Source organism: Oppia nitens, unplaced genomic scaffold (genome assembly GCF_028296485.1).
Source record: "Oppia nitens isolate AA-2021 unplaced genomic scaffold, nextdenovo-longstitch-racon4-pilon3 scaffold3_pilon_pilon_pilon, whole genome shotgun sequence".
Classification (NCBI taxonomy): Eukaryota; Metazoa; Arthropoda; class Arachnida; order Sarcoptiformes; family Oppiidae; genus Oppia; species Oppia nitens.
The window spans coordinates 36,603-52,297 of NW_026533221.1; the positions used below are offsets into that span (position 1 = coordinate 36,603).

Sequence of the window (15,695 nt, forward strand, 5' to 3'; positions counted from 1 at the left end):
ATACTATTTAGTTAATACTGTAATTTATAAAATATTTATATATAATAATAATTTTATTTTTTATTTGTATATATCAAAAGCTAACACATTAAATGATAATAATTTTATATTATGAATATTTTATTACGACAAATTATAGCATATCTAATACTTTATTATTGTTAGAGTTATTAAAGTAATTTATAATACCTAACGTTAGTTAATATCTATATCGTTATTATAATAATATTTTCTATGGTATTATGTAAATTAATTATTATAATTTATATATGATTTACAATAATTACATTTTATTACAGTTAAGTTCTTCAATATATATATTTTTGATTTATTAGTTAATTATTATAATGATATTTCTATGTTTCACAATGCATTGTTTATTAAATGGTTATAACAAACATTATATGATAATTTATATTAAATATCTATTATATATTTTTTGTTGTAAAACCAAACAAAATAAATTTAATAGTACTGTATTAATATTGGTTGTACAGTATATGTTTAACATTTTCCATAAACTTTATATAGATAACAAAAAAAAGTTTTATTTTTTAAATAAAATAAATATGATTTTTATAATTATTATAGTTTTATTAATACAATCGATGATTGATTGTCAGCGTAGGGATAGTCTAAAAGTTGACACACTATACGGGTCGTCACTATTCCGGAAAAACCATATACTCGATGGAGGAGTAACTGAATACCTAATCATTACTAATATAACAAAAGTGTCCCATTGTTTGATTTATTGTAATCAATATAAGACACAATGCAAATCATTTAATTTCGGTAACAATACGTGTATCTTAATGACTGACTCGGTCTGCGCTAACGAGACATTACTATTGACACCAAAACCGGGATTTGATTACTTTGATATCATGGATACACCAGAATTTGAGGTTTAAAACATATATTTATTTATTTATTTATTATTATATTGTAATTTTTAGTGATATATTATAACTACAATATGTTAAATACTTATATGATATAATTGAATAGCGAAAACATCTAAAAGACGGATATTGTCAGCAAATGGGCAAATGTTCGGGTCATTGCTATCCTAGAAAACGTATTAATTAATTAAATATTTATATTATTAGTATTAGTATTATTATTATATTTAAGTGATTATTGTTTAAAAAATTTTTCTATTTACTAAATTAGCTCATTATGTGGACACACCGATGACATGGACTGATGCCCGACAATTTTGTCAACAGTTAGGCCGATCGCTACCTCAGCCGCGAACTATAGACGAAAATGCATTTTACGGAAAATTTATCAAACAATTACTTTCAATGCAACCAAACATTAGAAGCGATCCTAATATGAAATATTGGTTTGGATTAAGCGATCGGGAATTAGAGAGCGTCTGGATGTATATCGATGACACTCCAGTGTCCGATAGCTTCTCCGCCTGGGCTTTGGGACAGCCCGACAATGGCGGGCCTTTTGGTCGACATAAAGAAGATTGCGGTGCAATCAGTGAAAAATCTCAATACAAATGGCTTGATATCAATTGCAAAGAAAAATTGAAATTTTTTTGTGCATAAAAAATTGGATTCACATTTATTTGTGCTTTTTTTATTAATAACGACTATTGAATTGATAGAATTAAATAAAGATTTAATAAATAACATGTTTATCAATAAAAATAACTTAAAAATTATATACAGTACTTAATATTTATTGTACTTATTTTAGACATAAAATTGAACTAAAAATTGTTATAACTAAACTTTATTTTTATTGCAAATAGTTTTAAATGTTAATACTTAAAATTACTATATATGATACATGTACCACATTTTTCTAGCATATTTAATCACACTTGCAAAATTTTTAATAATTTTTAAATTTTTGAAAATAAATATATAGATTAATTTAATTTTTAGTATATTAACCTATTTTCAAAAATAATAATGTTTTATATTATATGAATATATTAAATGAAATTAGATTAAAATACAATATTTCGTATGTGATTATAATAAATTATTATTATTATTATTTGTATATTTCATATATTTTTTTAATTAAAAGGTCTAAATTATTTTCTAAAATGAAATTAATTAGACATTTAATTATTATTATTACGATTGTAATTGCAATGGTTTACAATGAAATACTTTCACGTAAACCAATTGGTAAGTAATACTAAAAAATTACTTGATTTAAAAAAATAATTAATATAAAAAAATGATTTCTTTATTTATATATTATTTCTTTTAATTTAAATATTTTAATAAAAAAAACAAAATATAGGCTTAAATTTAATTAAACCATCAAATCCTGTGACACTCAAACCCGATCTAAGTATTCATTTAAATGAAGACAAACGTCCGGCAAAAAATAATTTATTAAACACCGGTTATTCACACGAAATGTTTACAAAACTGGAAAACAGCAAATGGATGAGCGATTTGTTGGACACTACCCGACTAACTGAGCTATCATTGCCGGGAACTCACGACTCTATGGCACTGTCCGGCGGAGACATAGCTCAGTGCCAATCGTTACCGCTTGAGTTACAGTTAAAGGCTGGGATACGAGTGTTTGATATACGTTGTCAACAAAGATCAAACTCATTGAAAATACAGAGACAACATCAACAACAATCATATGACGATCAAAAGTCAGATTTTAGTTATGTTATCACAACTTTTACACAATTTTTGGCTAACAATCCCTCAGAAGTACTATTTGTTAAGATATCGCAAACTCAACAACAAAATAATATATATCCTATAAATAATAATAATAATAATAATAATAATAATAATAATGTCTCAAATGAATCGTTTGAGCAAATATTACTTAAATATCTATCACACGATATGGTAACACCATTCATATGGACATCCAGTGCCATGAATGCTACTGTTGGCGATGTCCGGCAAAAAATTGTATTTCTCCAAGACTTTGCTGGTGGCGGTGGACAACAGTTTGGTTTAGACTACCGATCGTTTGACACTCAGGATGACTATGAAGTGAAAACTATTTTCAATTTATATGAAAAATGGTTAAAAGTTAAGCGACAACTCATGAATGCCAACAAACGTAATGTCGATTCGTTTTACATAAACTATTTGTCGGGTCGGACACCGCAAATGGCCCGAATGCCGTTGCTTGTGATGCCCTACTTTGTAGCCGGCGGTCGGTCCGATCACCGAACCAATTCACCGCTTATGTTAACCGGACGGACAACTTTGATCAATAGGGATGTCTTCCCTGACTTTCCTCGAGTCTATTGTTTGGGCAGTTTTTGTTTGGTCGCCTTCGAGGGAACCAACGATTTAACATTGAATTTCATACAAAATGAAAGACCAAACTATGTCGGCATACTTATGATGGACTTTCCCGGCGATGCCCTAATCGATGCAATTATTAGACTCAATAGATCTATTGATAAGACAATTGGCGACAAAAATCTACAATTATTGTCATCAAATGAAACTATTCATCAAATATCTAATGATTCACTTTATAAATAATAGTTATATAAAATAATTGTTTAAACTATAAATCAATTAAGTTATTTCTTTTAATATTATATAATATTATTTATTTATTTATTTATTTATTTATTATCAGTTTAGAAATTATATAATAACATTATTTTCAAAACATTAATATAATAAAATAAATTATCACTTGTTTATTATAAATAGAAATGTTTAAAAATTAGTTATTAAAAATTTTATTTTAGTTAATAGTTAAAATAATAATATTTAATAATAATGATAATAAATTGAGTTGGCTAATTTATAATGAAAAAAAATAAAATTTAAATTTTTTATTTATGCCCATATACAGTATATACAGTATATATAATACTATATTATATTCCTAATGCCATAAAACTAAAAAAATAATAACCAAATAATAATATATAATTCCATATTATATGTAAGATTTTAATGAGTAATTGATGAGATCATCAATTGTGATGACTATTAGATCTAATAATATGATGTTTTTCACACTTTTAATATCAATAAACAGTAAAAAAAAAGTTGATTCAATTTTGTTTAAATTGAAAATTTTGTTTAGAGTAGTTGTTATATAGAAATTGAAAGACAAAATGAATAATTATACATCAATTTTCATATTAATTATAACTTGTTTTATAAGTTCATTACCGCTTATTATTGAATCGGATTTAAATGTTAAGAAAATTTATAAATTAAAAGAAATTGCCAGAGATTTGGGTTTTGGTGCACCTCTTATACAATGTTTACATAAGATTAACGACAATATCATTGATTGTATTATCAATAATGATAACCATATGTATGACAGTGCGGACAACAACAACACTTGGATGGCCGGTAGTGTTTGTTGTCAAATGTGGCATCAAATGGACTGTCAGCTGTTCTCAGCTACCGACCGGTGCACATATGAAGGCTATCAAGATTTACATGAATCACTTTTATTGATCCGACAGCTCATGGAGGCCGAGGCCTGTCTTAACTATACCTATGGATCAATTGTTTGTATGGATTTTAGACATCATTATGAATATAGCGGTCGTTTGGGTGTTGTTACCACTAATGTATTGCTTATCATATTTATTGTTATCATATTTGCTATATATTTATTTTTTACTAAAAAAATTTTGTTTCATCCAATTTTAAATTAAAATTTTTATTTAACAAATATTAAATATTTTATAATAGTTAACAGACGTTAACAATAAAATACAGATACAATATTTCTTTTTGTTCATAAATCGATGTATATTTAAGGAGTAATTTATTATTATTATTATTATTAATATAATTGGACATTTTTAATATTAACATTATTGTATTAATTGAGATTAGGATAATATTGATAGAAACAAAATTAATTATCTGAATAAACATTATAGAATATATTATACAATAGATTTATAACGACATTTATAAAGTTTTATATTACAATATTATAAATTTAAACAAATTTAAAAAACAATTTGTCAAAAACAAATATTACATTACAAACATTACATTAATATTTAAAAAATATATTGTAAAAATTTATATATAATCTAATATAATTCTAATAAAAGTTAATTTTTTTTAGATGACATAAATGTTTAACCAATATATAAATAAATTAGTTATAAATACAAACTAAAATTTAGCTAGTTTATTTAATAATATATTTTGTGATAAGATTGTCAGTTTGACTATTTTAACAAAATTATTATATATAAATAAAATTAAGTATTATTATTATTTATAAATCATTTATAAAATTGTTATACTTATTTTATACTTAAATATTTTTTTTGTAATATTTATATAGGATTTATTTAATATACAAATAATTGTGAATTTTATTTTATATGTAAAAATTGGAACAAGTAACAAAACAAAAAATGAGTATAGATTTTCTAAAAATTTATTTCTATCCAATAGTATTTTAGAAATAAATTAATTAAAAAAAATTATTAATAAATTAATTTTTGTAAAAAATATATACAAATTAATTAATTACTGTATAGTTAATTAATATTAAAATTATGGAAACATTTCAAGTCAACTACAATTTAATTTGAATGATCGATAACATCATAATTAATAATTGTCATACTGTTTGTTAAATTAGTAATTTTAAATAATTTAGTTAAAAATAGTTTTGGAGGCCAGAGAGGTAATGGTATGTACTGTATAGGTCAGTGTCAATGTAGGAATAATTTATAAAACTAAAAGACAAAGCAATTCATATGAGTCTACAGTAGATTTGATGGCAAATAAACTCATTACAAATGTTATATTTGATATAACATATAGTAAATGCTTTTTTAATATATATTAAAAATGACTTTATGTGTTATGTGATACACTGTGTTAGTACAGTAATAATAAATAAATATATATTTTTTAAAACTAATAAAATTACTAAATTACGTGTACTGTATATAACATTATTAGGTATAGTCAGAGGTCCTGTCAATTTTGCAGTTGTGTGTATGTCTCCTCCCACTTATCACGCAAACAGTGTAGTAACAGTTACTGCTGTACTGTAGCTATTACTACACTGTTTGCGTGATAAGTGGGAGGAGACATACACACAATTTTTAAGCAGACTTTTTCTTTGGGTATAGTCGTTAAGTTATTGGACATAAGCCATTGGAAAGTATCCGATCCTATCATTGATCTGTCCCTTCCACCAGCCCTTACTTTGGCCGGCCTTCGATAATATGGTCACGCGATCGCCTTTTCGCAAATCTAATAGATTGGCTGAACCGCCGGCAAAATTATAGAGAGCAATGGCATAGCAATAGGCGTCACATTTGTATGACTTTTTGAAGGGAATCTGTAGACAAGTGTTTACTAAATTAAATGATTCGCATAAACTGTTTTCACTGTAATAGACAATTAGATCGATGATTGACTTGAAATAACGGGATTCACTTAAATAGTATAACTGATGCTCGACTGTCCTCTGGACGCGAATGTGTTTGACTTGACCCGAATAGTTCAGACTAATAGCGTAACTGCCGTTTTGTTTTGGAGATATACGCACCAGAAATGAACCGTTAAGCATGTGCTCCAATACTGATTGGGCGCTATCCCTGTCCATTGGACCGGCAAACCATAAATAATCATCCAGATTAAGGTTGCTGTGCTCAACATATTGTGCACCACCACCACTGGCACAGTTGTCAACTTCGGAGAAGCCATTAGGATCTTCATAGGATTGACGCCCAGTTGCTGATGCACTGAAGACACTCAAATCGAGGGCTAAATCAACTTCGGTAACCGTTGTTGAGGGAAATATACCGCTTTCAAAGGTTCGGGTATTCCTTCCTTCCCACCATATGTCGTCCGATGACTGGTCTTCGTCACTACATTTGGCACCTGTAGATGTTATCACAATAATATCTTGTACGATAAAAGCTAATTCTCCTAAATTTGGATCGCCATTGAATGAGCTAATAGCGCGACAATAGCTTCGGTTAACATTATTAGCTGATGAGTTTGTGTTTATAGCTCCGGTAATTTGACTACAGTTTCGCGACAACGAATCGGACACTGAATTACGAATGTTGTCCTCTTCTCCCGAAAACGAGTTCAACGATATGCCCGGACTGGACGGCGGCAGTGGTGGACGCGGCGGCAATGATGGCGCGCCACACGACCTAACACTGGCTATACATTGCTTATGGACAGCTATATTGCAAACCGTGCACTGATAGCCCTGGAAAAAGGTTCCCCTAAGTAGTTGTTGACAGTCGGCACAAGTCGTGATTGTCAGGAATGTAAACATTTCGAACGTATGGTCAGTGGAACCCTCCCGACAGGCCTGTGGACATACATTGTCAAGTGCTTTGTCGATGGCTTCGATCCATTTCCTTCTAATGTCATCGCTTTTCGAGTAAAAAGTATATGTGCTCTTGTTTTGCCGATGAACTAAACTCCAGCCAAATGACCACTGTTTGGTCAGTTTGGATATTGTACTGCCCATTGAGTGCTCCTCCACCTAATCGGGTAACAATATGTGTCATTAATATCGTAACAAATTTCAACTAAAAATTGTTTAACTAAAACCTAATTAATTACCGTAATTACCTGATAGTCAGCCAATATTAACGCCTCTTTATAGCTATACTGTTCACCTCTAATTGATTTACACATAAGCATCACTTTATCAAATATGAAGACATATCTGTTTTTCAATCGACTTTCTTCGTGCGATCTAATCTTCAGCTCACCGTCTTTAATAAGACGGCCATAATCTTTGAGTTGTGTATTGTCTGGCATTTCGAGATCAACAATCGAGTTCTGTATGTCATTGATTATGTCCAATGTTTCGGTATCTCTCTTGACTTCGTTAATATAGAGACCTAAGTCAAGCATCGCCTGATAGGACTTCTGTAGACCGGAGAAGTCTTCATGTGTTTCGGGCGTATTCTTGATTAGCTGTGACAACAACAGGTGATACTTTAGTATTCGTTGCATTGGAAGCGACAGCAGATCGCGTAGTTTAAACTTTCCTTCGTTGGCCTTCATTTGACATTTATTAACCAATTGGGCAATGGTTTCGTCGGTCAAACAAATCTGGTCAATCAGTTGCTGGGCTTTCGGCAGATTAGCGCAGTACTGGCCGTAGACAATAAGTTTGTCCTTATAATGTAGAAAACTGGCGCTTATCCTCAGACTGTCGTAGCTGGTAATGGGTGCTTGAATTGAATGATGATGACTACTGAGTGAATGGTGATGATGATCTGAACCACCGATGACGGTGTTGTTACAGAGGTCACTATAGAAGCGGTTGTGGATGTCTAACAAGTGTTTGATATTTTGAAAAATAGTCAACTTATCGATGGTTCGCAACTGTTTGCTCAGCGGTTGTATGAAATGTGTTTGAATCATATGAAGTGCATCACAATAGTTGCGCTCAGTTTCCACCAACTCTTTCACACAGTAGTCCCGTGCGGTCGTACAGTCCAACACTAGACTGACTGCTCGGTCTGCAGAAGAGCCGCCATCCCGATGATGATGACGGCCAAGACGTAGAGTTACATAACACAGATCTTCGTAGATCTCTTCTTCGTGAGTCCTGTGCGACAGTGATGGAGACGATGGCAGTTCAAGACTCATCAGATGTTGTTGTTGTTGTTGTTGTCGATGCTGTTGTTGGTTATTGTGATGGTTATTATGGTGTGGCAGCGCGTGTGTCGACACGTGTTGATCATTACTGCTACTGGTCATGGGTGTTGGCGTCGGTGCAGACACTGGTGGTGTTGTCGATGATGACGATGATGGCAGCGGAGGCAGTATTGGTGGTACCCATGAGTCTGTATTTGTTGTCTCACACATGGCATCGATGGTATCGCACATCACTTTTTTGTGGATCACTTGCTGTCAATAAAAACAAAAATGTTTTGTTTGGAAAAAAATTATTTACAAAATACTGCTAAACGTACTGTCAATCTGTCAATCAATGCACTCATCAATGCTATATATATTGCCATACATATCGTGCACTTGCGTTAACTCACTATTTCTATCAACAAAACAAAACAAAATGTTTATTTCTATTCACTTATACTGAACTTGTTTTTGTTTGTTTGTTGTTAAACATACACACATGCGTTACATGTCTGGCAATAACAAACATTTATACAGTTTATTACACCACAGATTGCATTATAATTTGACACAATTTACACAATTATTATATATTTAATATTTATTTAAACTATCATTTAAGGTTCATATTATATATTATATATATTATACAAATTTAAACATTTAATAATTTTTATCATAATATTTTGACATTAATTAAATTATACATTAGTTAAATACATTTAATGTGTTAAATGCAGTGCAATGTAAAAAAATAATTTATAAATAAAATAGTTTTGTGACTTTTAATTGATTAACAAATTACGATTAATTATTATAAAATAAATTAATATTAGTTTTAAACATTTATTTAAAATGTTATATAAATTTTACTATAGTATAAAATTGTAAAACTCTTATAAAGTTATTAATCAAAAAATTTATTTTCTTTATTTTATATATGTTTTAAGTTTTTTAACGTATGTCACTACAAAAAAATCTTAAAATTATTTATTAATTTTTAAATTCAAAAAAAATATATTAACATATTGAATATAATTATATAAAATATAAATAGTTTTATATATTAATAATTTAGTGTACTATACAAATATGTTAACAAAAATTAATTAACGGCAATAAAATTAAATATATTATAATGTTTATTTTGTTTATTATAAATTATTATATTAATAATAATAGTTATCGTATACAACAACAAAAAAACATAATAAGTACTAAATTTATAACATTTGATTATAATTATTAAACTTTTAAAGTTATAAATTGAATTAATGACAATTTATTTTATGTTTATAATGTGTTAAACATTACTAACTTAAATATTTTGATTTAATAATCATTACGGTTGTCTTGAAGTAATTTTAATTTTTTTTTTTATATAAAAGTCAATATGTTAAATCAATAAAAAATATGATTAATTTTCAAAACACATTTATTTAATTTATATTAATTTTAGTAAATATACTAATATATATATACAGATTGTATATGTACAAATATGTATTTTTATTTATTTAATTTTTTTATATTATTTATAATGCATCAATAATAGTAATATAAGTAATAGAAATTTACAAATATTTATATATATATATATAAAAGTATTTGACAAATATTTGTTTAAATACTTTTTCAATGGTTGTTATCCAACAAATAATAATTTATGATTAAATGATTGAGAGAATTACACAAATGCCTAAAATTCAAATGTTTTTTGTTTTTTTTGATACATAATTAAGAGCTGGCATAGCCTTTGCTGCCACCACCGAAACCACCTGAACTACCACCAGCTGATGACTTGCCAACTGATCCCTGGCTGAATCCAGATCCCGATGATGATCCGCCACCGTATCCTCCCTGAGAACGGGCACCGCCTCCTGAGGAACCGCCTCCGTAACCACCACTGGATCCGCCGCTAGATTTTTGACTAAATCCTCCAGAGCTTCCACCGCTGCTAAAGCCTCCCTGAGCTGCGCCGCCACCGTAACCGCCAGTTTGTTGTTGTTGTTGGGTTTGTTGATGACCTGCAGACTGTTTTCTTGCCTCACCCTTTGCTACGACTGTATGAATCTCTTCGACAACTGGTCTGATCTCTTGGATGACACGTCTGTACGGAGTGATAATCTCGCGAACCTCTTGGATGATAGGTTTGGTCACTTCGTGGACCAGACGATGGGGTTCATCTTCAGATGAAGTCTGTTCGACTTCGCCTCCACCGCCTCCCTGATGGCTCTGAACAACCTTTATTCTGCTGGAAGCGCTCTTGAAATGGATCTGAAGGGGTAAATCTCCGGCATCTACTTCAATGATTTGTGGCTGAATGTCCTCTTGAGGTATATTTACGGGTCTGATCTCAACAGTGTGTTTGGTTTGAACGGCTGCCTGAATAACGCCTCCTTCATGAGCGCTGCCTCCTTCTTGTCGTTGTCCGCCACCATATCCGCCACCCAATTGTTGTTGTTGTTGTCCACCGAATCCCTGTCCACCGAATGATGATCCACCACCATATCCCCCACCACCAGAACTCTGGCCACCACTGAAGCCAGAAATTGATTGCTGTCCGCCACCATATCCCGAACTGCCACCCGATTTACCACCAAAACTAGCTGATCCACCTCCATATCCACCACCACCTCCTCCACCGCTACTGAGTCCAAATCCCTGTGAACCGCCGCCACCATAACCACCACCACCGCCGCCGCCACTTAATCCATTACCAGCACCTCCACCACCATAGCCTCCTCCGCCACCACTTGCCTTACATAAGGCGACCAGAGATGTGACAACAATTAACTAATAATTTAAATATATATTTAAGAAAATTATTATACAATATATATAACAATATTTTTATATATATATTTTTTAAAAAATTGCAAAACCATCCAAACTTTTGTAATGTAAAACTCACTTTAAACATAGTTTTAAATGTTTTTTTTGGATGAGAGTAGAAATGTTGAGCAAAATTTTTATATATTCAAACTTATTTGATTTGAAAACTAATAAATTCAAAAAATATCCAATAAATCAATAAAACATATTTTTTAACCAAAATCTTTTGATTGAAAAGCTTTCGATGTAATGATTTTTAGTGACCAGACATCGCTTGCTTTTATATAACGACTTTCCCAATCCCTTTCCCACATCTAATTGTATGCCAACAATCAATTGGATCCAAAAAAGAGGTCTGATTTTTTTAAGAGTTTTTTAGTCAAAACAAAAATATTACAAAACAATTGAAAACATATTTATAAAAAAAATGATTGCAAGACTACCAACAAATCACTATTGATGGCAATCGCTATTGTCATATACAGTAATCACTCATTATATATGTTTATAATTTTAAAACTTATTATTTTATGTTATTTTATTTCAATATAGAAAAATCATTTCCTTAGTCCAAACATTTAATATAATTTGCAACAATTTTTGTATAATATTATTAATAATAGACATGCAATAAACATAGAAATAACAATAGAAATGTATATACATTTTTTTCATATTTAAATATGTGTTTGTTTATTATTATATAAATTTATATTATTTGATATTATTATTTATATTGTATATTATATATGGTGTTTATTGTATATGAATTTTTTCAAAAAACTTGAGAGTCAAATGAGGCTAAAAATGAATGAATTGAATGAATGAATGAATGAATGAATTGAGTGACTGATTGATAGATACTTTATGTTAGGATTTATTGAGGAGTCAAACAATAATTGGTTTAAATATTTTTTTTCAGTTGAAGAGATTCCTTAACTTCAATCAACTATTTTTCTCTTTAATTTTTATAATTTCAATTCAATATATATATATATATATATATATATATATATATATATATATATTGAATGAAAAAATCTTTTTACATTATTTTCTACTGAGAGATAAAATAGTGAAAGTGTTTTCATTACATCAAAAATCATGTTTTCTTTTGCTTAATAAAAAAAACAAACTTATAAGGAATGAACCAAAAAAATTGGGACAAAACTTTCAATAAACTATACCGTAATTGTCATATATTTGGTTATAAAAACAAATATATAAATTATATATATATAAAGAGAGATAGAGAAAGAGAGAGAGAGAGAGAGAGAGAGAGAGAGAGAGAGAGAGAGAGAGAGAGAGAGAGAGAGAGAGAGAGAGAGTAATCACTTTTATTATTATTTTTGATTAAATTATTAATTATTAATAATTTATAATATTAAGACTTTATTTGTACAAACAAATAAAAATGATAATCTTAAAAACTGGAACAATAAAACATTTTTTTTTGTAAACATTATGAATGTAATTATCTTAGATATAATTATAATGATTTGTTATTTTTTTAATTATTTATTTTATTATATTAATAAATTTGTTTTTAACAACAAATTTTAATTAAAAAATAACTTTTGCTTTAACTTTAATTTGTCTTGTATTAATATATTTATCTTTTTCTAAAATTTTATTAAAAAATACTGTATTTTATAATTATAGTCAAAAAAAATATTAAATTTTTAATCATTTTTTATAATATATACTGTATATATTAAACACAATTTAAACATTTCTTTAAATAAATTTTTGTCAAAACATAATATTTTTTTAAATGATTATTTTGAGCTCTTTTTAAAAAAATAATGTAATTGTAATTTTAATAAATACTTATTAGAATTAATATATTATTAGATATACTATTATTAATAAAAAATAAGAAAATATAAGTTATTATACAGAAATACAAATCTAATTAGAAATCGTCAATATATTGCATGTTTTGTAAGTAATTTTTTTTGTAAATCACATTTATTGTAGAAAAATTTAATTTATGTTTGAAATATCATTTAATATTTAATATTATTGAAACTTCCTTTTTATTATTTGTTAATTTCTATTATATGATTGACTTAAAAAAAATGTTTATATTAATATATTAAAGTTTTAACATTTATTCTGCAGAATACATGTATACAATAACTTTTACTGTATTTATTATATCTTTTTTATTATTATTATTATTACTTTTTAGTTTATCATCATTTTTAATATTAACACAATTTTATTTTTTTAGATTTAATTTACTTAAAATCATAAAATAACTTTAATAGTTAATTATAATCAAAAATCTTTTATTAGTTGCCTTTTTATAATATAATACACAAAGTACTGTATATCTATTGTATCTTTTATACTATTATACAGTACTATTAATATTTATATTATATATTTATACAATTTGTTTGAAATATAATTTTTATAACTTAATTTTACTATTGATATATTTTTATTTAATAAAAAATTATTATTATTAACATTATTTATTTAGTAGATAAAAAAATGTTTAGTTAATCTAATTGTTGTCTACAATATCTTTTCGAGATAATTACAGAAAAAAATAAATTAAATGTATAAATTATATATATAAATAATTAACCAATTAAATTTAAAATTACTTTAAATTAATATTTTTTAAATTAATTAATATTACATAATATTTATTTGTTTTGTTATATCAATATTTGCATAACATTTTTTATATATACTATATATATACATATAAGTATTTTAACTTTAGTGAAATATTATACAATATAAAGGTATTAAATAAATAACTTATAGTATAGTATAATAGAAAGTTTGTTTTAACCTCTTTATGAATGTTTATTTTGTTGTTGAATGACATGTATAACCATTTAAGCGTATAATCATTATTATGTCTAAATAACATTAGAAAATACTCAAAATTCAAAATATATCAAAAGTAATAAATCTTATTAAAAAAATATATAATTTTATGACATTTATTTATTAACTTGACTAACAATTTGTAACTTACAAATTTTGAAAACTCTATTGACTATTAGTTAGAAAATAATTTATGTGTAAAACTTTAATTACTTGTATATAACTAACTTTATTTTTTAAAAAAAATTGTATACTTTATATAATAACATAATAATCGTTGAGAACTTAAATTTATAATTGCTTTTCATTCAAAACATATAAATGTAATAATAATTACTAACTAAGTCCCCCCTCCATAATATTTGAAGATTTTTTAATGGATAAATATAACTTTTGAATTTTAACATTTTAACTTTATATAAAGTAATGATGATAAAATAAAATGATTAAAGTAAAAATAAAAATTTAATATATTTTTTATACAGTCTAATCACACTTTTTTACATTTTATAAAAAAAACATTAAAATAGACAATTGATCAAGGTATGTTTGGGCAATAATATATTATAGTTATAGTTACTATAGATATTGAATTTATAATTACATGGCATTCACTATATTTAATGATATTGAGGTCTGCTTATTTCAAAAAATGCCCCTGGCTATATTTTCATATAAATATGAGTCATTGTATCACTGAAACCAGTGATTGAAATTTTTAAAAAAGTAGTATATAATATAATATATAATAAATTCATATAATAAAAATATTAACAGCTTTTATACCACTTTACTGGTATGTTTTTAAGGTAACTAAATAATTTATATTGATTTCAACAACAAAAAAAAGTGAACAAAACAAAAATTATGATTTTATTATAAATTATGTTTCACGAAAAAAAATTGTTAGATAATTATGTTCGTGTTATGCAAAAATTATTTAAAAAAACTAACAATTATTTTTTTCTTCAATGTTTTTCATTTGCTGACATTATTTTCATATTATAGTATTAGCCAAAAGTTTATCCTTATATTCAAAATATTAGTTTCACTTTTTTAAATAATATAATAGTTATCAGTCATAATGTTTTACATATTTTATTAATAACAATATTTTTATTATGATTTACTTTTTATTAATAATTTACTTTATATATATATAATACTTTAAAATACTATATATAAAATAATTTTTATCAATAAATATAAAGTTGAATATTAAATTCAAATTCTGAAATTTAATTGTTTTTTTGTCATATTTTAAATGTTTTGTTTATTAAATATTTAAGTTTTATGATACTCACATGTTAAAAGTTAGAAAAATAATTTTTTTTAAAAAGTTTTTTTATATATATATTATTATTTATTCAGGTATTTACGCAGTGTATCATATAATTGTTTTTTGTTTGTTTG

General features: G+C 26.8%; 4 protein-coding genes across 4 annotated transcripts; 2 read left to right on the forward strand and 2 right to left on the reverse strand.

Moving 5' to 3' along the window:
- The first annotated feature begins 608 nt into the window (after nt 1–608).
- Nucleotides 609–1,565, forward strand: LOC128958874 (C-type lectin domain family 4 member E-like). The gene is made up of 3 exons (XM_054304834.1): nt 609–908; nt 1,012–1,081; nt 1,177–1,565. The coding sequence occupies exons 1-3, from the start codon at nt 609–611 to the stop codon at nt 1,563–1,565; spliced, it is 759 nt and encodes a 252-aa protein (XP_054160809.1).
- Nucleotides 1,566–2,849: 1,284 nt separating this feature from the next.
- On the forward strand, nt 2,850–3,506 carry LOC128958875 (uncharacterized). Its single transcript, XM_054304835.1, has one exon. The coding sequence runs from the start codon at nt 2,850–2,852 to the stop codon at nt 3,504–3,506; it is 657 nt and encodes a 218-aa protein (XP_054160810.1).
- Nucleotides 3,507–6,087: 2,581 nt separating this feature from the next.
- Nucleotides 6,088–8,954, reverse strand: LOC128957297 (protein vav-like). Its single transcript, XM_054303033.1, has 3 exons — nt 8,933–8,954; nt 7,566–8,867; nt 6,088–7,485 (listed from the first exon to the last, which is right to left on the reverse strand). The coding sequence occupies exons 2-3, from the start codon at nt 8,844–8,846 to the stop codon at nt 6,115–6,117; spliced, it is 2,652 nt and encodes an 883-aa protein (XP_054159008.1). The 5' UTR covers nt 8,847–8,867; nt 8,933–8,954; the 3' UTR covers nt 6,088–6,114.
- Nucleotides 8,955–10,240: 1,286 nt separating this feature from the next.
- LOC128957692 (keratin, type I cytoskeletal 9-like) lies at nt 10,241–11,597 on the reverse strand. The gene is made up of 2 exons (XM_054303497.1): nt 11,512–11,597; nt 10,241–11,393 (listed from the first exon to the last, which is right to left on the reverse strand). The coding sequence occupies exons 1-2, from the start codon at nt 11,518–11,520 to the stop codon at nt 10,335–10,337; spliced, it is 1,068 nt and encodes a 355-aa protein (XP_054159472.1). The 5' UTR covers nt 11,521–11,597; the 3' UTR covers nt 10,241–10,334.
- Between the last annotated feature and the right edge of the window lie 4,098 nt (nt 11,598–15,695).

Coding starts and splice junctions, on each gene's coding strand:
- LOC128957297 (XM_054303033.1), bottom strand. CDS start 8,846: ATGTGCGATACCATCGATGCCATGTGTGAGACAACAAATACAGACTCA. Junction 7,486..7,565: donor CTGACTATCAGGTAATTACG/GTAATTAATTAG, acceptor TTACCCGATTAG/GTGGAGGAGCACTCAATGGG.
- LOC128958875 (XM_054304835.1), top strand. CDS start 2,850: ATGGTAACACCATTCATATGGACATCCAGTGCCATGAATGCTACTGTT.
- LOC128958874 (XM_054304834.1), top strand. CDS start 609: ATGATTGATTGTCAGCGTAGGGATAGTCTAAAAGTTGACACACTATAC. Junction 909..1,011: donor TGGATACACCAGAATTTGAG/GTTTAAAACATA, acceptor ATAATTGAATAG/CGAAAACATCTAAAAGACGG. Junction 1,082..1,176: donor TCATTGCTATCCTAGAAAAC/GTATTAATTAAT, acceptor TTACTAAATTAG/CTCATTATGTGGACACACCG.